The 25,216-nt window shown below is 37.3% G+C and overlaps 1 protein-coding gene across 2 annotated transcripts in view; it reads right to left on the bottom strand.

Moving 5' to 3' along the window:
* Positions 1-21,302, bottom strand: part of LOC118576669 (vomeronasal type-2 receptor 116-like) — a 38,105-nt gene extending 16,803 nt beyond the window's left edge. For both annotated transcript variants that reach the window (XM_036176870.1, XM_036176869.1), the window contains exon 1: positions 21,106-21,302. In XM_036176870.1, the coding sequence (XP_036032763.1) occupies positions 21,106-21,302 (197 nt within the window). The remainder of the gene's footprint in view (positions 1-21,105) is intronic.
* Between the last annotated feature and the right edge of the window lie 3,914 nt (positions 21,303-25,216).

Below are 25,216 nucleotides of genomic sequence, written 5' to 3'. Positions count from 1 at the left end.
TAGAGTCTGTGCAAAAATCTGAATTTACAAATTCTGTCTATTTACCTAATATGACATTCTACTCCATCCTCAATTCCTGCTAATGACATTATTTACTTCCTACAGGTTGGGTTGGACTCCATTATTTGTATATTAATCCTGTAAGGCTTTCATCTGAATTTGAATAAGCCTAAGAGCATTATGTACCCAGCAATTATAATTGTTTAATTTTGTCACTGGATTCAATCATTTATAAATTGCATATAGGCTATGCATTTAAACTTTTCTAAAATCAATATATATGGTATAGTTAAAAATCACTTGTCCAGAAGGTACTGGCACATATTTTTAATCCCAGCACTCTTGAGGCAAAAGCAAGTGAATCACTGAGTTCTAGTCCAGCCTGTTCTACAGAGTGACTTAGAGGACAGCCAGGACTGTTACACAAAGACAATCGCTCTTGAAAAGGAAAAAGAAATCATTGTGTGTATATTTAATCTGGTAACTAGTGAAATAAAACTTTCAAAATTTGGAGAATGCATTGTAAATAGCAATAATGAATCTTTGTTTATAGGAAATAACAAGAAAAAATTTGTAGGAAGTCATTTCTTTATTTCCTCTTCTATTGAGGAGAATCAAAGTTGATTCCATATATTGGATATTCTAAATAATGCTGAAATTAACATGAGCAGGAAATGTCTATGTACTATTCTTAATTATCAACTTTCAGAAAATCCCACAGGGATTCTGGATGGACCTTAAGATACTGCTTCACTTACTGACTGAATTTGATGTATGTGTTTATGACATTGGGGACCTTAGTATCTACTCACAATAAAAACAATGATGGGAACTCCCACAACTCCTACATGCTCATTATTGGTCATTTTTAGCTATTCATTCTCACTGTGAGGTTGGACTCCTGTCTGAATTACAGTTATCCATTTTTACAGTTTAAACCATTGAATGGACTTTCACACAGATGTTGTTTTATGCAATTAAAAATCAGGAGTAAGCTCCCATCCACCCTGGACTCCCATCGGGACCAGAGGTGAGTGCCTGGGGTTATAGGCAGAGCCACAACTGCCCCTGGGTCCCGCCCCTGGGCAGCAACCATCCTGGGAGGACCAGCCCAACTTGGCCGAAGTTACTGGCCATTCTGCAGGCCCTGTGGGAAGGCTCCCATTTCCAAGACTGCAGGCAGACCCTGCAGTCTCCACACCCTTTTTCCCGAGACCCCCGTCACTTCATGAGATCCAGAGACCAGCCCCCAGCTTCCACCCAGCCCTGGAACTACCACCTGGACCAAAGGTGAGTGCCTGGGGTCAAACCCATAGAGGCCTGCACCTGGGTCCCAGCCCTGGGCACCAGCCACTACAGGGAAGACCTGCCCAACTGGGTCCCAGGTTCTGGCCATAGGGCAGTACCCCCCCCATCCCTACTGGGAAGGTTCCCCCTCTCCATGACCCTCCAGTGAACCCTACAACCTCCACACCCTGCCCCCATACACATCTGCAGGAGACCCCAGCCACTTCTGGAGACTTAGACACCATTCCCCAGCTTCCATCCTACCCAAGAACTCCAATCTGGACCACAGCAGAGTGCCTTGGGTTATATAGTCAGAGAGACAACCGCTTCTGGATCCCACCCCTGGGCACCAGCCCTACTGGAAGGACCTGTCCAACTTGGCCCCAGTTTCCGGCCACTTGGTGGGCACTACGGGAAGGCTTCCCTTTTCCAAGTGTGAAGGAAGACTCTGCCATCTCCACACCCTGCCCCAACAGCCATTGGCCCAAGAACCCAGCCACTTCCTGAGACTCAGAAATCAGTCCCCATCTCCCATCTGCCCCAGAACTCCCATCTGAACCAGAGAGGCCCTCAGGTGGACACTATAACTTCAATGCCTTGCCCCCACACCCATCTGCTGGAGACCCCAACCACTTCTGGAGACATAGAAACCAGCCTCCAGCATTCCATCCTGCCCTGGAAGTCCCATCTGGACAAGAGTGTCCCCATATACCATCCATCCCAGAACTCCCATCTGGACCAGAGCTTCCATCCTGTCCCAGAATTCCCATCTGGACCAGAGGAGCTCCCATCTGGACAAGATAAGGAGATACCAGGGACTTCCTGAGACTCAAATTCCAGCCCCCAGCTCCTACCAGACCAGCACTCTCATCAGTACCAGAGCTCCAATCTGGCCCAGAGCTTCTACCTGGACCAAAGAGAGGCTCCCTAAATCTGTCAGCTCCATCTGGACAAAGTACAATGATAATACCAAGAATGAATCCACAAGGACATGGGCAGATGTCAATTCAGAAGTACATACAACAAAATAATGAGCAGTACAGCATCACCAGAACCTACACCTTCACCAACAGCTAGACATGAAGAGCACGAAATGGAAGAAGAAGAAGAAGAAAACAACCTTATAAATAACATCATAAAGATGCTAGAGCCTTATATTGAAGAAATCAAAAATAAAGTAGAGGAAAAGAGAAACAAAAAATGGGAAGAATGCTATAAAAAAAAAAAAAAACTACAGGAAAGGACAATTAAAGAAGAAGAAAACAATAAGTCCCTGAAAGAAAATCATGACAAAGCAAGGAAACAGATGAGGGAAACAGTTCAAGACCTAAAGAGGAAAATACAAAAAATGAAGGAGACACTAGCAAAAGGAATGCAGGAAATTGAAAATCTGCGTAAACGAACAGGAACTTCAGATGCAAGTATAACCAACAGAATGCAAGAGATGGAAAAGAGGATCTCTGGTGTTGAAGATACATTACAAGAAATAGATTCATGAGTCAAATAAAACACTAAAACCAACAAAGTCATGACAAAAATGTACAAGAAATAAGGGACACCATGAAATGACTAAACCTGCAAATAATAGGGATAGAGGAAGGAGAAGAATACCAACTCAAAGGTACAGAAAATATATTTAACAAGATCATAGAAGAAAACTTTCCCAACTTAAAGAAGGAAAACCCTATGAAGATGCCAGAAGCCTATAGAACACTAAACAGACAAAAAAAAAAAAAAAAGGCCCCTTGCCACATAATAATTAAACAACTAAATGTACAGAATAAAGAAAGAATATTAAGGGCACCAAAGGAAAAAGGCCAAGTGACTAACAAAGGAAAACCTATCAGAATAACACTGATTTCTCAATGGAGACTTTGAAAGCCAGAAGAACCTGGACAGATATAATGCAGATATTAAGAGACCATGGATGCCAACCTAGACTAATATACCCAGCAAAACTTTCAGACATCATAGATGGAGTGAACAAGAACTTCCAAGACAAAACCAGATTTAAACAATGCTTATCCACAAACCCATCCCTACAGAAAGCACTAGAAGGAAAATTCCAACCTAAGGAAGGCAGATACACCCATGAAAACACAGGCAATAGATAACAACACAGCAGTAAACCCCAAAGAAGAGAAGTACACACATACTACTACCAAAAACATAAAAATAATAACAGGAATGAAAAATCACTGGTCATTATTATCCCTTAATATCAATGGACTTAATTTACCTATAAAAAGACACAGACTAACAGAATGGATAAGAAAAGAGGGCCCATCATTCTGCTGCACAGGAGAAACACATCTCAAATTCAAAGACAGACACCTCCTAAGAATAAAAGGCTGGGAAAAGACTTTCCAATCAAAATGTCTTAAGAATCAAGCAGGTGTAGCCATCCTAATATACAGCAAAATAGACTTCAAACTAAAATCAGTCAAAAGACATGATGAAGGACATTACATAATCATCTCAGGAAAGATCCACCAAGATGAAGTCTCAATTCTGAACATTTATGCCCCAAACACAAGGGCAAACACATATGTACAAGAAATATTACTAAAGCTTAAATCACATATAAAACCTCACACATTAATAGTGGGAGACTTCAAAACCCCACTTGCACCTCTGGACAGATAGGCCAAATTGAAACTTAACAGAGAAATAATGTTCTTAACTGATGCTATGGCTCAAATGGACTTAATCGATATCTACAGAATATTCCACCTGAACAAAAAAGAATATACCTTCTTCTCAGCACACCATGGAACCTTCTCTAAAATCGACCACATACTTGGCCACAAAGAAAACCTCAACAGATACAAAACAATTGGAATAATCTCCTGTGTTCTATTGGACCACCATGGTTTAAAGGTAGATTTCAACAACAGAAAAAAACTACAGAAATCATACAATCTCATGGAAAATAAATAAGGCTCAACTGAATCACCAATGTGTTAAGAAAGAAATTAAAGACTTCCTAGAGATCAATGAAAATGAATACACCACATACCCAAACTTATGGGACACTATAAAGGCAGTGCTAAGAGGGAAATTCATAGCACTAAATACCCACATAAAGAGGTTGGCGAAATCACACACTAGTGACTTAACAGCACACCTGAAAGCTTTAAAAAGAAAGAAGAAAAGACTCCCTGGAGGAACAGATGCCAGGAAATTATCAAATTGAGAGCTGAAATCAATAAAACAGCCACAAAGAGAAAAATACAAAGGATTAATTTTTAAAAAGAGTTGCTTCTTTGAGAAAATTAACAAGATAGGCAAACCCTTATCCAAACTAACCAAAAGACAGAGAAAGAGCATCCAAATTAACAAAATCAGAAATGAAAAGGGGGACATGACAACAGACAGTGAGGAAATCCAGAGAATTATCTGGTCATACTTCAAAAACCTCTACTCCACAAAACTGGAAAATTTAAAAGAAATGGAAAATAATTTTCTGGATAGGTAGCAAATACTTAAGTTAAATCAAGACCAGATAAACCATTTAAATAGTTCAATAACCCCTAAGGAAATAGAATCAGTCATTAAAATTCTCCCAACCTAATCAATTGTCTCACTTATCCAGAGGGCCTGATCTAGCTGGGGGCTCCTCGGCCGTTGGTTCATAATTCATGTGCATCCATTCGATTGGATATTTGTCCCTGTGCTTTTTGCAATCTTGGATTCAACAATTCACGCTCTTGCAGTCCCTCCTCTTTCTCGAAGGTTGGACAAATGGAGTTCCACCTGGGGCCTGGCTGAGGGTTCCAAGACGACTGTTAGGGTGTTTAGTCATCTGATCACCAGACAATTGAATAGCTTGATCTGTTTGGGAGTCATCCAATCTGGGAGACAAGGACCTGTCCTTAGTGCATGAGCTGGCTGTTTGGAGCCTTGGGCTTAAACAGGGAAACTTTGCTCAGTCTAGAAGTAGGGGACAGGACCAGCCTGTACTGAATCCACCAGGTTTAAATGAATCCCCAGGGGTGTCTTGGTCCTGGAGGACATGAGAATAGAGGGGAGGGGCTGGGCAGAAGGTGGGGAGGGGGGCGGGATGGGAGAGGACAGGTGAACCCATGGCTGATGTATAAAATTAAAAAACATAATAATAAGAAAAAGAAAAAAAGGAACAAAAACCAAACTATTAAAAAAAATGTCTCCCAACCAATAAAAGCCCAGGAAGAGATGGTTTCAGTGCAGAATTCTACCATATATTCAAAGAAAACTTAATACAAATTATTCTTTAAATTATTCCACACAATAGAAGCAGAAGGAATATTACCAGACTCCTTCTATGAGGCTACAATTACCCTGATTCCTAAACCAAACAAAGATGCAACAAAGAAAGAGAACTACAGACCAATCTCCCTCATGAACATTGATGCAAAAATACTCAATAAAATACTGGCAAACAGACTCCAAGAACACATCAAAATAATTATCCACCACGATTAAGTAGGCTTCATCCCACCGATGCAAGGGTAGTTCAACATACGAATGTCCATCAATGTAATACACCATATAAACAAACTCAAAGAAAAACACCACATGATCATCTCACTAGACGCAGAAAAGGCATTTGACAAAATGCATCACCCCTTCATGATAAGGGTCTGGAGTGATCAGGAATACAGGGAACATACCTGAATATAATAAAGGCAATCTACTGCAAGCCAACAATCAACATCAAATTAAATGGAGAGCAACTCAAAACAATACCACTAAAATCAGGAACAAGGCAAGGCTGTCCCCTGTCCCCTCTCCCCATACTTATTCAATATAGTACTTGAAGTTCTAGCCAGAGATATAAGACAACATAAGGAGATTAAGGGGATACAAATTAGAAAGGAAGAAGTCAAGCTTTCCCTATTTGCATATGACATGTTAGCATACATGAGTGACCCCAAAAATTCAACCAAGGAACTGATACATCTTATAAACACCTTCAGCAACATAGCAGGATACAAGATCAACTCAAAAAAATCAGTATCCCTCCTATATACAATAGACAAACAGGCTGAGAAGGAAATTATAGATACACCATCCTTTAAAATAGCTACAAATGATATAAAATACCTTGGGGTTACTCTAACTAAGCATGTGAAGGACCTATATGACAAGAACTTTAAATCCCTGAAAAAAGAAATTGAAGAACATATCAGAAAATGGAAAGATCTCCCATGCTCATGGATAGGCAGGATTAACATAGTAAAAATGATGATCTTACCAAAAGCAATCTACAGATTCAATGCAATCCCCATCAAATTACCAACACAATTCTTCACAGACCTGGAAAGAATAATACTCAACTTCATATGGAAAAACAGAAAAACCCAGAATATCCAAAAGAATCCTGTACAATAAAACAACTTCTGGAGGCATCACGATCCCTGACCTCAAGTTAAACCATAGAGCTACCTTAGTAAAAACAGCTTGGTACTGGCATAAAAACCGATATCTGGACCAATGCAATCGAATTGAAGACCCTGACATTAACCCACACACCTATGAACATATAATTTTTGACAAAGAAGCCAAAAATGTACAATGGAAAAAAATCATCTTCAAAAATGTTGCTGGTATAACTGGATGCCAATGTGTAGAAGGCTGCAAATAGATCCATATCTGTCTCCATGCACAAAACTTAATTCCAAGTAGATCAAAGTCCTCAACATAAATCCAGTTACTTTGAACCTCATAGAAGAGAAAGTAGCAAGTACTCTTGAACGCATTGGTACCAGAGATTACTTTCTAAATATAACACCAGTAGCACAGACACTGAGAGAAACAACCAACCAATGGGACCTGTTGAAACTGAGAAGCTTTTGTAGAGCAACAAGACAAAGCAACAGCCTACAGAATGGGAAAAGGTCTTCAACAACCCCACATCTGAGAGAGGGCTGATATCCAGAATATATAAAGAACTCAAATTTTGATGGGCATTGATTGAATCAATAGATTGAATTCTGTAAGCGGTCAATTTTTTCTCGTTAAACTTTTAAATTCATAACCATGCGAGATCTTTTTAAATTTTGATACCTTCTTCAATTTCTTAATTGAAAGACTTGAAGCTTTTATTATACAAGTCTTTCACTTACATCATTATGGTTTCTCCAAGAAATTTTATGGGTTCTTTTTTCCGGAATTGTTACAGTTATTGTTTTCCTGATTTCTTTCTTAACACATTTGGCATTTTTGTATACAAGGACTACTTATTGTTATGAATTATTTGTCATCTACTTTGCTGAAAATGTTTGTCAGATGTAGGAGCTCCCTAGTGGAGTTTTTAGGGTCATGTACATATTGTTTCATAGCATTAGCAAATAATTATTTTAATTCTTCTATTTGAATTTTCCCCCAAATCTCATTCAGTTTTCCTGTAGTTCTAGTTAAGCCTTCTAATACTATTTTTAACAAGTATCTAGAGATTGGACATTGCCCTTTCTCTGATTTGAGTGGGAAGTATTTTCGTTTCGTTCCATTTTAATTGATGTAGGCTACAGTCTTGCTGTAAACTACCATCATTTTACAGCACTATGTCCCTTGTGTCCCTAATTTTCCAGGATTTTTGTCATGAATGATGTTGGATTTTGTCCAAGGTCTTTTCTGCAGCTGATGCAATGAACCTCTTTTTTTCAGTTTTGTGGGATACACTAATTGATTCTCACATATTGAAACATCCTGGAAGCTCAGGGAAAAAGCCTACTAAATATAATAGTAAATATTTTTATGTATTCTTAGACTTACTATATATCAATGTACATAAGATAAATTGGTATGTAATTCTTTTTAGTTGTTAATTCTTAATGTGATTTGACTTTCACTGTGATAGTGACCTCTAAAGAATATTCAGCAATGTTCCTTCTTCTCTGGTTTTAGGATAATTTAGGAGTATTAGCATTAAGTGATTTTGAAAGTCTGGAAGAATTCTCTACTAATATTACTTGCCTCCGCCTTTTTTGATTATGAGAATATTAATGAATGCTTCCCTTTCACTAGTTCTTTAAGTCCTGTGTAAATTGTTTATATGAATGCATTGAGGAAATTATCCATTTATTTGAATTTGCTCTTTGGTGGTGTACAGATTTTTAAAGTATGTCCATATGATTATCTGGATTTTCTCATTGTCTGTTGTTAAGCCCCCTCCATTTACATTTCTGATTTTGTTAATTTGAATATACAGTCTCCTTATTTTACATAATTTTGAATATGTATTGACCATATTGATTTTTCTCTTTCTGTCGATTATTTTTGTATTATTCTCATTGATTATATTTCACTGATTTCATCTCTCAATTTGATTATGATTTTTTGTCTACTAAACTTTGGTGTCATTATTTCTTTATGTTCTAGAGCTTTCTAGTGTATTGTTAACGAATGTGAAAATATATCTTTTCTTAGGTAGGCACATAATGACATAAAATTGCCCCTTTCAAAGTCTATCATTATGTGCAATATGTTTCAGTATGCTGTGTATTCAGTTTCACTGAATGCTAGAATGTCTTAAATTTCTTCATTTCTACTTTGATCCATTTTTCATTCATTAGAGAATTTTTCAGTTTCCATGTTATTGCAAGCTTCCAGCTGTTGCTGGTTTTTTTATTATATCTAACTTTAATCCATAATGATCTGACAGAATGCAGTGAGGTTTATTTTAATTTTCTTGTATGTATTGTAACTTGCTATATGTCTAAGTATATGGTCAATTTTTAAGAAAGATCTCTGAGGTGCAACATAGGCTTTATATTTTTTTGTTCGTGAGAAATGTTCTGTAAATATCTGTTATGACTATTTGGTTTACAAAGTCTGTTAGCTCCACTATTTTATGAGGCTGACCTGGCCATTGGTGTGAGTAGGGAATTGAAATCTCCCACTATAAGTATGTGAGGATAAATATGTGAAAATATAGTAGCAATTATTTTGCAAACTTAAATATCCTTGTTTAGATGGCATATTTTATAAGAATTGAAATGTCATCTTCATAGGTATTTACACTGATGTGTCTATAGTATTCTCTATTTCTTCATATTAGTTCTGATTTGAATACTACATTTTTATATTTTGAAGTGAATAAACAAACATGTTTTTTGGTTCATTTTCTCGGAATATCTTTTTCCAACACCCTCAGCTGAGCTAATACCTGCTTGACATTGAGGAGTCTTTGGTGGATGCTATAAACAAATGGGTGATATATTCATGTCCACCCTATTATAATGTGGCTTTTTATAAGGGATTTGAGACAATTACTATTAATAGATATGAATGAGAATGTTTTTTTAATTAAGAAAATTCTCCATTCATTTTACAAATAAGTTAAAGATCCCCTTCTTCCCTGATTCAGCCCCCCTACACTCCGTCTCCCAAACTTACTCCCACTCCTCCCCACAAGAAAGAAAAGCCTTTCCTGGGTTGGCACATAGATTAGAAGCAAGTCCAAGCCCCTCCCCCTGGGTTAAGGCTGTGCAAGGTGTGCCATCATAGGTATTGGGCTCCAAAAATCCTGCTCATGCACCAGAGATGCATGTTTTTCTGCTACTTTGATTTTGTAACTTTTTTTTGTTGGCTGTATGTTGCTTGGTAAAAAAATTTCTGCTGTTCTGAGAGGCCTGTTCACTGAGATTCCTATGTAAAATATATTTTTATATACTGGGAGCTGAGACTGATTAATGAAGAAGTACCATGTAGCGTTATGGGATGGGTTGGTTCCTTTGAAGCAAGGAAATTAGGTTTGTCCTCCAATATGTGTTAGTCCCCTAGGAATACAATAGAGAGTCAGGAAAGGACAGGGTAGAATGTGTTTTATAAAACTGAGGATGGTCATGTGTGATCAGAATCTGTGTATAGCCAATCTGCTTCTCTGGCCATGGTTTTCTGAGTGTTCCCTAGGTATAGTTGCTAAGTTTGCATGACTATGAAAAAAGCATAGAGTATGGAGAAGAATCTGTGTGATTCAATGGAGAAGTTGATGTGGCTGGCAGAAGCAGGTGACCTGCAGCAGAACTGGGTATATGACATGACATTAGTTTTTTTAAGGAACTGAAGGAGAGGTGAATATTTGCAGCTAGGTGTTATGCTTCCTTTCCCAGAATGAACCAAAAGTATGGAGGGAATATCTCCTTGAACTTGGGGCTGTGTTAAAGCAATGAATTATAATAGGAAACTTAGTAAGGGAAGAGTTCTATGTTCCATTTTGCCAACAGGGTCATTGGTAGAGAATTGAGTGCCCATCATGTACCCTGCTACTGATCTGGGACAGGGATTGTGTGATTGGATTTGTTGGAATGGCGGGAAAGGTTGATGGGATTTGTTGGAATGGAGGGAAAGGTAGTGATCTGCAGTTCTATCTGTAGTCTATTACCATGCATGATTTAAAAGAAAATTGGTGCAAAGTAAACTTGATGTGTGTTTAGAACAGAGGTTGTAACATAATCTCAAGATGCAACTTGTGTAACAGTGTAAGAAGCATATGAGTACTTTCACTTTTAATATTTACTTACTTTTTGTAAACAGTTTTTCAGAAAAGTTGCATGTTGTCACATGTGCTTTGACTATTGTGGGTTCCTCAAAGATGAACAAATGACTATTCACCACAGGTAAGGCACCCGTGACAGAGCAAGTCAATGATTCAACCCAAGCATACACTTGTCAATCAAGTCTCTACCCTGTAACATGCCTGCCAACAAGTCTATGTAGGCAACTTGCATGTTGAACTCCCCAAGTCTCTCTCTTAGTGACAGCCTAGTCTATCCCATTTTCCATACCTGTTTTTACATTATCCCAGCCCCCATATGGGTCAGGGTTTCCCATCTCTACCAGAGTTGACAGTGGCCACCAGAATTCTAGGTAGGCCACCTATCCTTGAACGACATCCACACTTTTTGTCCCCCAAATGCTATCACCCATCCATAACTATTCCAGACCTCAATACCCCAAGGACTCACTGAGAGTGATTCTCTGCTCAACTGAAGAACATGCAGAACTATAAGATATCCACATTGGAGGCCCACTTCTATACTATATCACATTGTGGTGTCCCACTCTATCCACAATCACAAATCCCTGTGCATTAAATTGTGTCAGCTCCAACCTGGGAAGAGCCCCCCCCCCCCCCCCGCCTGATGGACCAGGGCACAATCCCACCACTAGAAGATTTCCCTCCAAATTGAGTGTAGATGCCTTAAAGAACCTCAGGCCACAATGGAGGGAAAACAGAAACAGGAACAAAACACATCCAAATAAGAACTTATAAATAAGCATCTAGGCTTATATTCACCACAAACATGGAAGCCTAGACACAAGTGTAAGTATACAATCAACAACAGCTGAGGTACTGTGTCACTAGCAATGCCAGCTATCTTACTACAGCAAGCCCTAACTATTCCAACCTAGCTGATGTAGAACAAAAAGATCTTAAAACCAACTCCTTAGAGATGGTTAAGGACCATAAGAAAGAAATGAATAAATCCCTGAAAGAAATAGAGGAAAAGATGAATGAAACAGTGTAGGAAATTATTAACTCCTTCAAGGCCAAGCACCAGGCAGAGCTCCAGGAGTCCAATAAAAGAATGAGAAGAAGGATTCCATGAGTAAGAGGCATCATGATCATGATGGGGAAATCTACAGAGATAGGCAAACCAAGGTAAACTTTAGACCAACACCTGTAGATCCTCCATGGGAATCAACTAGGCCCTCTTCATAAGCAAGGCAGTTGTGTACCTTGTCTGTTTAAGGGGCCCCATTGCAGTAGGATCAGGATCCATCCCTGAAGAATGATCTAGCTTTGTGGAGCCCACCACCTAAAAATTAGACACCTTGCACATCCTTGATGTGAAGGGAGCCAAGCTCTGATTACTCCCTATAGGAGGCCTTAACTTGACAGAGGAGAGAATGGGAGATATGCTAGAGGAGAATGCTCAGGGGCAGGAAGAGGTAAGAGAGGGGAATCTGTGGTAGTTATGTAAAATGAATAAATAAATTCTTAATAAAAAAAGATCTGAAAATGAATTAGAAATACTAAAGAAAATATACAATGAGGGAATTCAGGGGAAAAAAAATCTAGGTAAGCAATCACAACTATCCATATGAGCATTGCCAACAGAATACAAGAGATGGAATGGAAAACTTGAGGCATTGAGATATAAGAGAAAAATTAGATACAATTATCAAAGGAAATGTTAAATCCAAAAAATCCTTGACACAAAACATTCAGGAATACTTAAACACTATCAAAAAGCCAATTATAAGAATAATAGGACTGGAAGAATGAAAGAATAACTTCACAAATTCCCACAATATATTTTTTTTTCAAATTTGTCAATGAAAAATTTTCTTACCAGAAAAGGAGAAGCCTATATAGGTACCATAAAAAGCCTATATAAGTACAAAAAAAATAGACTGGAACTTAAAAAGTATACACTTACAAAATAATCAAAACATTAAACATACATAACAAAGAAAGTATATTAAATACTGTAATGAAAAATGTGTAGTAACAGACAAGTTGTGATGGAGCATGCGTTTACTCCCAGCACTCAGGAGGAAAAGCCAAGCAGACCTCTGAGAGTTTAAGGCAAGCCTAGTCTACAGAGTGAGATCCAGGAAAAGCACAAAGCTACACAGAGAAACCCTGTCTCAAAAAAAGGGGGTGTTATAACATATTAAGTTACACCTATCTGAATTTCATCTGATTTTTCAATGGAATCTATAAAATACTGAATGATGTGGCCAAATGCTAGAAGATCAAAGTGACAACCCATACTTCTATACCCAGCTAAACATTCAATCCTCACAAAAGGAGAAAATATGATAATCCATAATAAATTCAAATTTAAAAGTTATCTACTCACATATAATGCACTATAGAGGGAAACAGAAGAAAAACACAAAGTAGAACTTAAATTCACTCATGAAAATACTGGAAATAAATAATATGTTACCAGCAAAGCAAATGAAGCCAAACAAAAAAGACACCACCATCAACAATAACTATTAAAACCCCAGAATTTAACAATCATTGGTCATTGATATATCAGAGGTATCTGCTCCAAAATTCAATGATGCAGACTGACAGAATGGATGAGAAAAGAGTATTCATCCTTCTTCTGGAAATAATAAATGTACCTCATAATCAAAATAATCATACCTCAGAGTTAATGGCTAGAAAAATATTTTAAGCAAAATGACCGAGAATACTAGATAGTGAAGCCATTCTAACATCTAACAAAATGTACACCAAACCAAAATTAATGAAGGGAGATGAGAAAGGTTACTCCATATCTTTTATATGAGAAATCCACAAAGATAACATTTAACTTCTCAGCATCTATGCTCTAAATATAAGGGCACTTACATTTGTAAAAGAAACATAATTGCCTCCCTCCTTCAATAAACAGAATTTGGCATTTGAAGAAGGAGAAGAAAGAAGAAGAAGAACAAGAAGAACAAGAACAAGAACAAGAAGAACAAGAAGAACAAGAACAAGAACAAGAAGAACAAGAACAAGAATGAGAAGAAGAACAAGAAGAACAAGAACAAGAAGAACATGAACAAGAACAAGAAGAAGAACAAGAAGAACAAGAACAAGAAGAACATGAACAAGAACAAGAAGAAAGGATCAAGATCATGATGGGGAAACCCACATGAAATGACTGGTGCTAGTTGGAGCTCACTGACTCTGACTCCAGACTAACAGCTCGGGAATCTGCATGGGAATGAACTAGGCCCACTGAATGTGGGTGACAGTTGTGTGGCTTGATCTGTTAGTGGGGTCCCTGGCAGCATGGCCAGGGCTTATCCCAGATGCATACACTGACTTTTTGGAACCCATTCCCTGTGGTGGGATACCTTGCTGAGCCTTGATACAATGGGGAGGGGTAAGGCTGTCTTTCAACTTGGAATGCCAGACTTTGTTGACTACCATGGGAGGCCTTACCCACACTGAGGAGTGGATGGGGATAGAGTGGGAGGGAGGTGAAGAGGCGGGAGAAGGGAAGGGAGGGGGAACTGGGGTTGATATGTAAAATGGAAAAAAATTAATAAATAAATATATTTAAATACAAAACAAAAGAAACATAATTGAAGCTTAAACCGTGAATTGATTATCAGCCATTGATAGTCAGAGATTTCAATATCCCACTCTGTCCAAAGGAAGGGTCATCTAGACAAAAGCTAAGCAGAGAAATACTCAAGGTATTAGACATTATAAGTCAAAACACCTAACAGATATCTACAGAGCATTACACTCAAGCACAAAAAGTATTTCTTTTCAGGACCTCATGGAACTTTCTCCAAAATTGATCACGACTGGTCACAAAACAATTCTCAATTGATGCATGAAAACTGAAATAACCCCCTACATCCTATCAGACTGCCACAGATTAAACATGCACATAAGAATAAGAGAAAAAAACAGAAAGTTTTCAAATTCATGATAACTGAACTCTTTAATGAATGACTAAGGGATCTTGGCAAGAAAAAATTAATAACTTCTGAGAACCAAATGAATATGAAGACAGCATACACCCAATGTTATGGGAAAAAGTGACGGTGATGGTAAAAAGAAAAGTTCATATATGTGGCTTTTTACAAAAAAAATGGACAGATCTGTTACTAGCAAATTACAACACAATCCAATGCTCTAGAACAAGAAGAAAAATAAGCCCCATTGTAGCTGGAGTTATCTCCAGTCTCAACAGGGCCTGCAGCCACTCAGACCCGAGTAAACACAAAGGCTTATATTAATTAAAAATGTTTGGCTTAATGGCTCAAGCTTCTTGCTAGCTAGTCATACATCTTAAATTAAGCAATTTCTATTTATCTATGCCTTGCCACATGGCTTGTGGCTTACAGGCATCTTACTTCTTGTTTCTCATGGCAGCGATTGGCAGTATATCCTGACTCAGCCTTTCACTTCACAGAATTCTCCTCTGTCTTTTTCCCTCCTAAACTTGCTGCCTGGCTACTGGCCAATCAACACTTTATTTATAAACCAATCCTAGCAACACATTCACAGCATACACAGCACCGCATCCAAGAGGAAGAGACACTATTATAATCAAACTGAGGTCTGAAATCAACAAGATAGAAAAATAGAACAATAAAAAGAGTCAATGTAATAAAAATTGGTTCTTTGAGAAAATCAACAAACCCAAGTTAAATCATGATCAGACAGACAGCTGAAATGCACCTCCAACTCCTCAGGAAATAGAATCAGTCTTTTACAGTCTACAAGACAAATAAATTCCAGAACCAGATGGTTTCAGGATAGACTTCTACCAGATATTCCAGTAGGAGCTAACATCAGTTTTCTTCAAATTATCACACAAAATATAAACAGAAGAATATTTGCCAATTTCACTTTATGAATCCACGGTCATCTACTACACAAATCACAAATGAATCTTCAATGGAAGAAAATTAAAAACAAATACCCCTTATGAATGTAGATGTAAAATACTCAATCAAATAATTGCAAACTGAATCCAAAACACATCAATAAGATCATCCACCATGACTAAATAGACTTTATCCCAGAGATTGAGGGATGGTTGAACATATGAAAATCAATCAATGTAATCCACCATATAAACAAACTGAAAGAAAAACACCATATGGTAATCTCAATAGATGCTGAAATAGCCTTTGACAAAATACAACAGTCCCTCATGATACATGTTTTGGGGAAAGAAGGATTACAAGGAACATACCTCAAAATAATATAGGCAATGTACAACAATCCTATAGTCAACATCCTAGTCAACAGAAAGAAACACAAAGAAACCCAACCAAAATCAGAAAAAAGACAAGGCTGTCTATTCTCTCTATATCTACTCAATATAGTATTTGAAGATTAAGTAAGAGCAGTAACATTGTTGAATTAGATCAAAAGGTTACAACTACACACATACACACATATTGCTACACACAGAGATAAATCCATACAAAGATGCAAACATAATACAAAAACATACTCATTTATACTCATTCCCATACATGCTAAGACACACAGAGAAACATACTGGAACATATAGACAGAGAGACATAGACACCCAAATAGACACACAAAAAGAGATACAATCAAAACATAAACAGGCCTACACAAACATGCATGTTCTCAGGAAAAAATACACATAGGGGGAGATATACAGATATAAACAACCACACTGAGAGACACTGACAAAGACAAATTTATGCCCACATCCTAAAACATACCAACAGACACACATATACACACCCATATACATCAACACAGACATATGTATGTGCAACCACTACACAGAAACATGCAAGATAGCCATGTAGGCATAAGCAGACACATACACTGACAAATACACACAGACAGATACGCAGGTAGACACAAACCTACATATATGTAAAGCAACACAGATACACAGGGACACACAAAATACATCCAAACAAAGTGAGAGGCATCCATTCACATACATGGATATGCATGTACACAATGTACTGAATCACAGCACAGTTTCTAGCATAATAACTCTCAGAGTTCTAAGTGAGTTCCCCAAAGCCTAGAGTAGGGGTAGAATCAGCTAAGGACACTTGTGAAAACCATCTCCTACACTGAGTACAACATATTTGAGAATTAATAAATGAGGGTTCATTTTTTCAACATGGAGAGCATTAATAACTAATCACTTATATTTTCATTGTTAGGGGCTGATATTATTTGGGTGCTTTGTAAAATAATCACTAATTTCCATTGATAAATTGTTTCTTCCACTTAATTGGCTTTGCAGTAGAGACTTACAGCACCCTTTTGATTTATTTCCTCAAAAAGAAAAATATTCAGAAATTTCTATTTGGTGAATATTTCTTAATACATTAGATTTGAGCATCTGAGAAACTCCTAAGCACAATGACATTGATGAGACCAAATATCATCCAATAGAAGAAACACTACCATAATGCAGTTAATAACAGTTTTTTGCTATTGTCCATTAGCAGGTTATCTTCTTCTTAAAGAAGCATCTCATACAGGGGAAGGGACACAGCATACACAGAATTGTATACAGTGTCATTGCCACAAGAAGAGGTCATGTCAATAGTCTGGACAATTAGCCATTTCAATGAGATATTGTATGAGCAGTTTTTCAGTGTCTTACAACTAGATGTCAAGACTTCAAGGTTAAATTTCATCCACCGAGCCTTTCCAGGTATTCATCTGAGTGTTTGAGATGGATCAATGTCTTGACTAAATTTTAAAACCAAAAATCTCAGCATAGTGGTGTGCAGAAGCTAGAGTCCAAAGAGATGAGTCAAGTGTGAATCCTCTCTTACTTTTAGTGACATCCCACTGTGAAGTGGTAGCCCATACGTTTTGTATACCAAGAGATTCCATCATTCTAACGCTCACAGCTTGAATACTGTTTGATTCACTATAAATGACAACTACATTTACAGATATGTTATTATTTGTTTATAATACACATCAGCTCTTGACATGGAAAAATACATCTTGCCAGCAATCATGATCACAAGGTGAAACAGACTATATTTTTTTTTCCACATCTGTTCTCAAATGTGAAAGAAATGTAGTAGTCTGATCATTTTCTAAGATGGGCAGTACATTCCAGAGCCAGTTGAAGTGAGGCATCAAAGAGATCATGGCTTCTCCATGAGATGTGTTTTTGGGAGGCATCTGATACAGATGGGAAAAGTGATCATGATCGTTCAGGATAGGATGGAAGGCTCCATAGGTAAGATAAATGACCCAGGACAAAGGAAGCAGCATGAGGTATCATGCACTCCTAAAAATTTGTAAGCACACTTCTGCTGAGTATTCTAGAAAATCTCCTTACTTGTTACTTTTTCCATCATCTCTGTTTCACACAAGGAAATGTGGAAGGACCATCAAGTCTCGGAATTGTACCCTTGAACTATGCAATTGGAGATGACTGTGAGGCCAGTCTCCTCCTCACTCTCTTCTTAGCATGGAAGAAAGTTACCAGTGAATACAGGATTTCTTGCAAAATCACCCCAAATAAAACTCACCTGCTGAGATTTGTAGAGATCTAGTAATGCCTCAATGATGACAGATGCTTCCCAGTAAGGTTCTGTAAGCACCACTGTACACGTGATGTTTGTTAGAGACATAATTAGGGGGGGTTCTCCAATTTTGTTCAAAAATATTAAAAAGATTGTATAATTGTGACACGGTATTATTCCATTACTCCTGTTGGTAATGGAAGTAGTAGAATCATATTTTATAATCAAGGTTCCTGTTGACTTCAACTATAGAAATAGCCAAGGCCAGAACAAACTGATAGTCTACAGCTGGACCTCTGTAAATGGAACACTGTTTATTTTGAACAGAAATCTAGAGATGATAATTTATAGTCAGGGTGAGGCTTATTCTGTACTGGATGGTATTCCCAACCATTTACTATGACTGAAACAAATATACTCTGTTGTGTGATTGCAATGACAGAGAAGATGGAAGCTCAAAAAAATCTTTAAAAGTTGATGAGAGTGTATCTAACATAAATAAGAAGAGACTGCATTTTCCACAGAGAGGCCTGTCCATCTCTGGTTTTACATGCTTGCTCAGAAGGTAAATACAAGGGCACACAGTCTAAGATATAATAGAAAAACTGATCATGAATTCATTTTGAAATTATTGAACAATGTCAAAAATACATATGATGCATGAGCAAACTTTCTGGTAATTCTTATGAAATAAACTCAATTGGATACAGCATTCAATGCATGACAGTTTGATACACAGTAGTATTTCTGGGACAATATTTGGCTCAGGTACTTATTCTTCATTTTAATTTTTCAAAATATAGTTAACATATTCCCTCATGTCTATCTCTGTCTTCTTCTTTTTTATTTCTTGTTTATCTACTGCTGACACAAAATTTTTAAAATATTTATTTTGTAATAATTTTAAATATCAGAGTATATCTGTTAAATATATGCATCTCTGTGTGTGTGGATATAATACCTACTCATTTAGGCCATAAAAGGACAACAGATTCCGTGGTTAGTTTTGAGTGACAATTGTCTTTAGACTGGCCTGGCATCCAATGCACATGGATACCACTCTTCCATTTCCAAAATAGTGATATTAAAGGCACGTACTCCAGTATCATTCACCTAGTTTATGTTTAGACATCTATGTTAAATGTAATTGTACTTGATATACCTACCAGCATAAAATTCTCATAAAGAGCACATTTTGCAAATATTTTCACTTACAAATGTGCACAACACTGGCACTGTGTTGAAAACTAGTGACATCAGAAAATTGCAGTGAGATTTATTTGTGTCAGCATTACATTTTTGAATACTAAGAGAATAAAGTGTGCAATGTATGGATAATATTTATGAATTTTGAAAACAAATATATTCAGAAAGTAAGTAAGCATAGAATGATATCATTTTGTGCTTATGACTATGGGAAGAAGAGTAACACTCTTGTCTTCTAATACATTTTAGATTATCTGACCAATGAGCTTCAAACTCAGACATACTATTTTATTCAGAATGATTCACTCAGAGTTAAATGCAATCTGTTTCCCACTTTAAAAAAGTACCACTGTGGTATCTTTAGGTAATAAGATAGACATACATCTATGCATTTTTAAATAAAAACCATCTTATTATATTCACTATTACCATACGGAAAATGTCTTTGAAATTGTCAGTAACACTAAACAGGAATTTGATATTGTAACTCATGAATCTCAATCACTAACTCCTACACACTAAACAATAAGAAACATCAATTACTGGAACTGTTAGTGTAAACTAATGGACTAAAGTGCTATTTTGAAAAAACTATCTGCAATACACAAAATCAAAATGTGTACATAGCCCAAATTGGTAAAATATGCAGCCAGCTATAACTAGTAAAATTACAGAAAGAAGAAACATATGAGTTAAATGTGATATAAGTGTCAGAGAACAAACAGCTTAGACATAAGGAGAAGAGACACGTGCTACTTAAAAAATGGCAAAGATGGGCTACTAGGTAAATGTTCTCAAGTGTGGCCAAGTATCACATGCCACAGCTGTCACTCAGGCAAGGGACAAGGAAAGTAATTAATCACCACTATTACTGACCCTACATTTCAAAGAATGCAAGCATGTCATTATCAGTCTACACACTCCTTCTTTACCCTAAAAAGAGAGTGAAGAACAAGACTTTGAAATTAATGGCCTGTAGTTATTCAGGTATATGGGTGAAGAATGGGGAAAGAGGAACACATATGAAGTTCAGAGTGGGCAGTTCTCCTATTTTATTTGTGATGAAGCTGTAGAAGGCACAATGTGACCACATGGGGAGCATCTGAGAGTAACTGAATAGCTATGGAAAAATTCTCTGGAGCTAGGGGTACTACAAATATTAGCTGCCCTAGCACATGCATTAGGAGTGACATAGTGATCAAAGGGTCATCACAGACTCTACTTGACAGTCCTTTACTTACACTCATTTAGAATGATAGTCACTGAATAGATTGGCCTTTTTTCAGTAAGACACCACCAGCTACTGTGCTCTGGAAACTGTCAAGAGGAGAGCTATTTGTGATGGAACTAATTAGAGAGCCCTTCCTTCACTCAACTTTCAGCCTGTTAAGTAGGAGAATAACTGGGAGAATATCAACACTCTCTGGACAAATTAAAATTAGATAAAGAGCAGTGATTCTCTCAAAAAATCTGGGGTTGTTTCTTGGTTTACAGAGTGGGTAACAGAACAAAGACTCAAAGCATTCTCTGATTCTCATCTTCCTCCCCACCATGAAATATTCATGATGACATTTCCATAGAAAATAGAGAGAAACTTACTTTCTATTCAGAATGTTGTTGAAATAATCCTTCTCCACAGGCCCCTGCACACTTAAAAGGAAGAAGATACAACCTGTCAACAAATCTCCTTGCTTGTCATTATTCTGCTTCATTCTCCAAAAGCACTTGGGATGGATGATAGTGGACACAAGAGGTGGACTATTCAGGAGCAAGAAGAGAAAAATCAAAATGAACATCATTGTCCAGCTTGAAGTCTGGTCAGTGTGTGTTGTGAAGTGCTGTTAAGATCAGCACATTAAATGGGCACCTGTAAATTCCAACCTGCTTTTATTTCTATAGGAGAGGCTACTTGTGTGTTCATGATTCTGTTTTTCCAGATGATTCAGCCCCACAGTAGGTATCTTGGACAGTATCTTCCCTGAGGCTCTGCAGCTGATGTCCATGTGATTAAATTTGGTTTATAAATATATATGAGGTTACTTTAGGTAGTTTTATGACATCACTCATATTTCTGAAAATTAACTGTCTTTGGAGGATGTCATTTTGAGAAAATTTGTTCCCAGGACTCCCAGAACAATCTGTTTATATTAATGCCATTAGAAATGATGGCAGAAGATTTAGGCAGATGATCCACATTGAGATATGTAACAATGGTTCAGAGAGAACTTGCAAACTTAGAACTCATGGTTACAAAGTGGGAATTATAGCACAAAAGCCCTGTAGGGAAAAGCAGCTCGATGTTTACAGCAAGGGAGTTCCACACAGCTTGCATAGTGGAGCCTATGCTATACCTGAGACAGTTACAGGGTATCTAATCAAATCCTCTGCTTCCAATATTTTGTGAACCGATAATCAGGCCAAATTCCAAAATGTCCTAACTCTTGCTGTTCAACAACTATCCAGCTCTTCACAGAGCCTTTGTTTGCAGCAGTGCAAAAGTGTTTTTAAAATATTCAATAAGTTCCATAACTTCTGTCCTATATTTCAAATACAAAATAAGGTCTCTAACTGATCCTCCAATCCAAACATTATTAAACAGAAGATTAGGCAAATATTTGATTTCTAAAACATTATCTTCATCTCCAAGTTCTAATAGTTCAATACTTGTGTTGACCCATCTTCTTCTGCTTCACCTTTACTTTCCTTCATTCTTTTTGTTCATTTTACAATCTAGTAGTGGCTGCATAGAAGTATTTTTTTATTATCTTAGAAGCAAATAGAAACCCCAAAGGGATCCTTGATTTAATGTGTATGTTTCGATTATACAATTCTGCTAGCTTTCTATTTTTGTTTGCATTCTACAACCTTATTTAAGTTAAGTCCCTTATTTCTCTGTTAAGTTTTAATTTGGCAGATATTTCTATTGGTGAGTGTCAGGAGTTGAGGTCTCCCACTATTAATGTGTGGAGTTTTAAGTGTGATTTACGTTTTAGTAATGTTTCTTTTACATACGTGGGTGCCCTTGGGTTTGGGGTATAAATGTTCATAATTGAAACTTCATTTTGGTGGATCATTCCTGTGATGAGTATGTGATGCCCTTCTTCATCTCTTTTGATTGATTTTAGTTTGAAGTCAAATTTGCTGGATATTAGGATGGCCACATGAGCTTGCTTCTTATGACCACTTGATTGGAAAGACTTTTCCCAGCCTTTCATTCTGAGGTAGTGTCTATCTTGAAATTGAGGTGTGTTTCTCCTATGCAGCAGAAAGATGGGTCCTGCTTTCTTATCCATTCTGTTAGCATTTGTCTTTTTAGGTGAATTAAGTCCAGTCATATTAAGGCATATTAATGACCAGTGATTTTTAGTTCCTCTTATCTTTGGTAGTAGTGTGTGTGTACTTCTCTTCTTTGGAGTTTACTGTTGTTGGGTTACTTTTGCCTGTATTTTTGTAGGTCTATTGAATCCCTTACGATGGAATTTTACTTCTAGTGCTTTCTGTAGTCCAGATTTGTGCATAAGTTTAAACAATATCTATCCACAAACCCAACACATGTAAAAACAAACTCACAATCACATACACACAAACACATAGACTGTCGTATAAAATTATATAAAGACTGTGAAAATACTTAATTTCTAGAGTCTGTCTGTTTAGGTAACATGGTGACCTCCAAATTTGCCCCATTTCTTCCTAATGACATCATTTAATATTTACAGGCTGAGGACAACTCCATTGTGTGTGAGAAATCCTGTGAGATTTTCCTCTGAACACCAATATGTCCAAAAGAAGTCTGGATGCAGCAATATAACTTGTTTAACTTATCTTTAGTTCCAAGCATTTATGAATTATATAGAATCCATTTATTTCCTTGATGACCAAGAATGTTGAAGTAGAGGCTAGCTAACAGGAAAATACCCTAGGAAAACCATGATAGATGAGGGCACATAGGGAATAGGGAGAGGTAGGGAGTTGAGGAGGCTCTCAGTAATCCACAAGTTTGACTCCTCCTTGGTCTTCTGGCAGTGAACCAAGGGTGCCTGGACCAGTCTACTCTGGTGACCAGCCTAGCATATAACCCTGCTGTCATCATAGATCCTTTGTCCAGTGACACATAGAGGCATATCCAGAGATCCACAGCCAGGAACCAGACTGAGCTCCAGGAAACCAGTTGATGAGAGAGGAGAGATACTGCGGGCAAGGAATGTGGAAATCATGATGTTAGGACATGCAGAGATGACTGGCCACACTTGGAGGCCATGAACTGTGGCCTGGTTGCTGTGGAGCCCCCATGAGACTGGATTAGGCCCTCTGGATAGGGAAGACAGTTGTTTGGCTCAAACCATTTGGGAAACACCCAGGCAGGGGAATCGGGATCTGTCCCTGGTCTATGGGAAGGCTTTTGGGATGTGGTGCCTGTGGTGTGACACCTTGCACAGCCTTGGTGCACTGGGAAGAGGCCTGGACCTGCCTAGTCTCAGTGTGCTGGGCTCTGCTGACTCCACATGGGAGACCTCTATTTGGGGGATGTGGGGATGGTGGAAGACTTGGGAATGAGGGCTGAGGGGTCGGAAGAGGGAGGATGGGATTTTGTGGATAGCATTGGACTGAGTAGAAAATTTCTTAATAAAGAAAAATGAAAAAAAGAAACTATTTACTTAAAATTTTCTAAAATCTGTGTATATGGATTAGTTAAAAATCACTGTTTATATATTTAAGTATTGTAACTAATAGAATAAAACTATCAAAATTCTAAAAAATCATTGCAAATAAAAATAATCAATTTCTGTACAAATGAAAATAAAAATAACAAAATTTTAGCGAAATATTTTATTTTCCTCATCTTTTCAATAGCACGAAGATTGATTCCATATCTAGTATATTCTGAATATAAATGAAATAAACATGATGAGACAAGTATTTATTTGGTTTCCTGACTAATGTACGTTCAGAAGGTTCCATGAGGGGTGTGAATGGACCATGAGATATTCTTATATTTACTGACTGAAGTAGCTGTATGTGCTTCCCACAATGGAACCCTCAGCATCTGATCACGCTAGAATATTCACATTTATTCCCACGACTCCTAATTGTTCATTAATTTATTTGGTCATATTTTAACTATCCATTGTCACCATTATGGAGGAATCTTATCAAAACAATGTCATTCAGTTTTTATAGCCAAAGCAATTGAATTACTTTTGTACTGGTGTTGTCTTTTAAGTTTTGAAAACCTAGAAAATAAAATCCAATCCTGTTTAAAAAGAAGTCACCATTTTTGGCCACAGAATTGCTTTAAACTGAGGTATGTTCTTTTTATCCCTTATTGTCTCTAGAACTTTTACTACCAAATATTGTTGGACTCTTTCAAAGGATTTTCTTCATCTCATAAGGTGATCAAGTGTTATTTCCTTTTTACGGTTTGAATATGTGGTCGATTACACACTAATTGAGTTTCACATATTCAATCATCCTCACAGCTGTGGGATGAGGCTGATTTCATCATGGTGCATGATATTTTTGATGCATTATCAGATTTGATTTGCAAGTGTTATATTGAGATTTTTGCATATAATTTCATAAGAGAAATTGGTCTTTAATTCTCCTTTTGTAATTAATATTTAAGAGATTTGCATATCAGGGTAAGTGCCTCATAAAGTGAATTGAACAATGTACCTTCTCTGCCTGTTTTTTGGAATAATTGTTTGTG

Source organism: Onychomys torridus, unplaced genomic scaffold, assembly GCF_903995425.1.
Source record: "Onychomys torridus unplaced genomic scaffold, mOncTor1.1, whole genome shotgun sequence".
NCBI lineage: Eukaryota > Metazoa > Chordata > Mammalia > Rodentia > Cricetidae > Onychomys > Onychomys torridus.
Note: the sequence above shows the minus strand (reverse complement) of the source record. Positions and strands in the feature narration are given on the sequence as shown.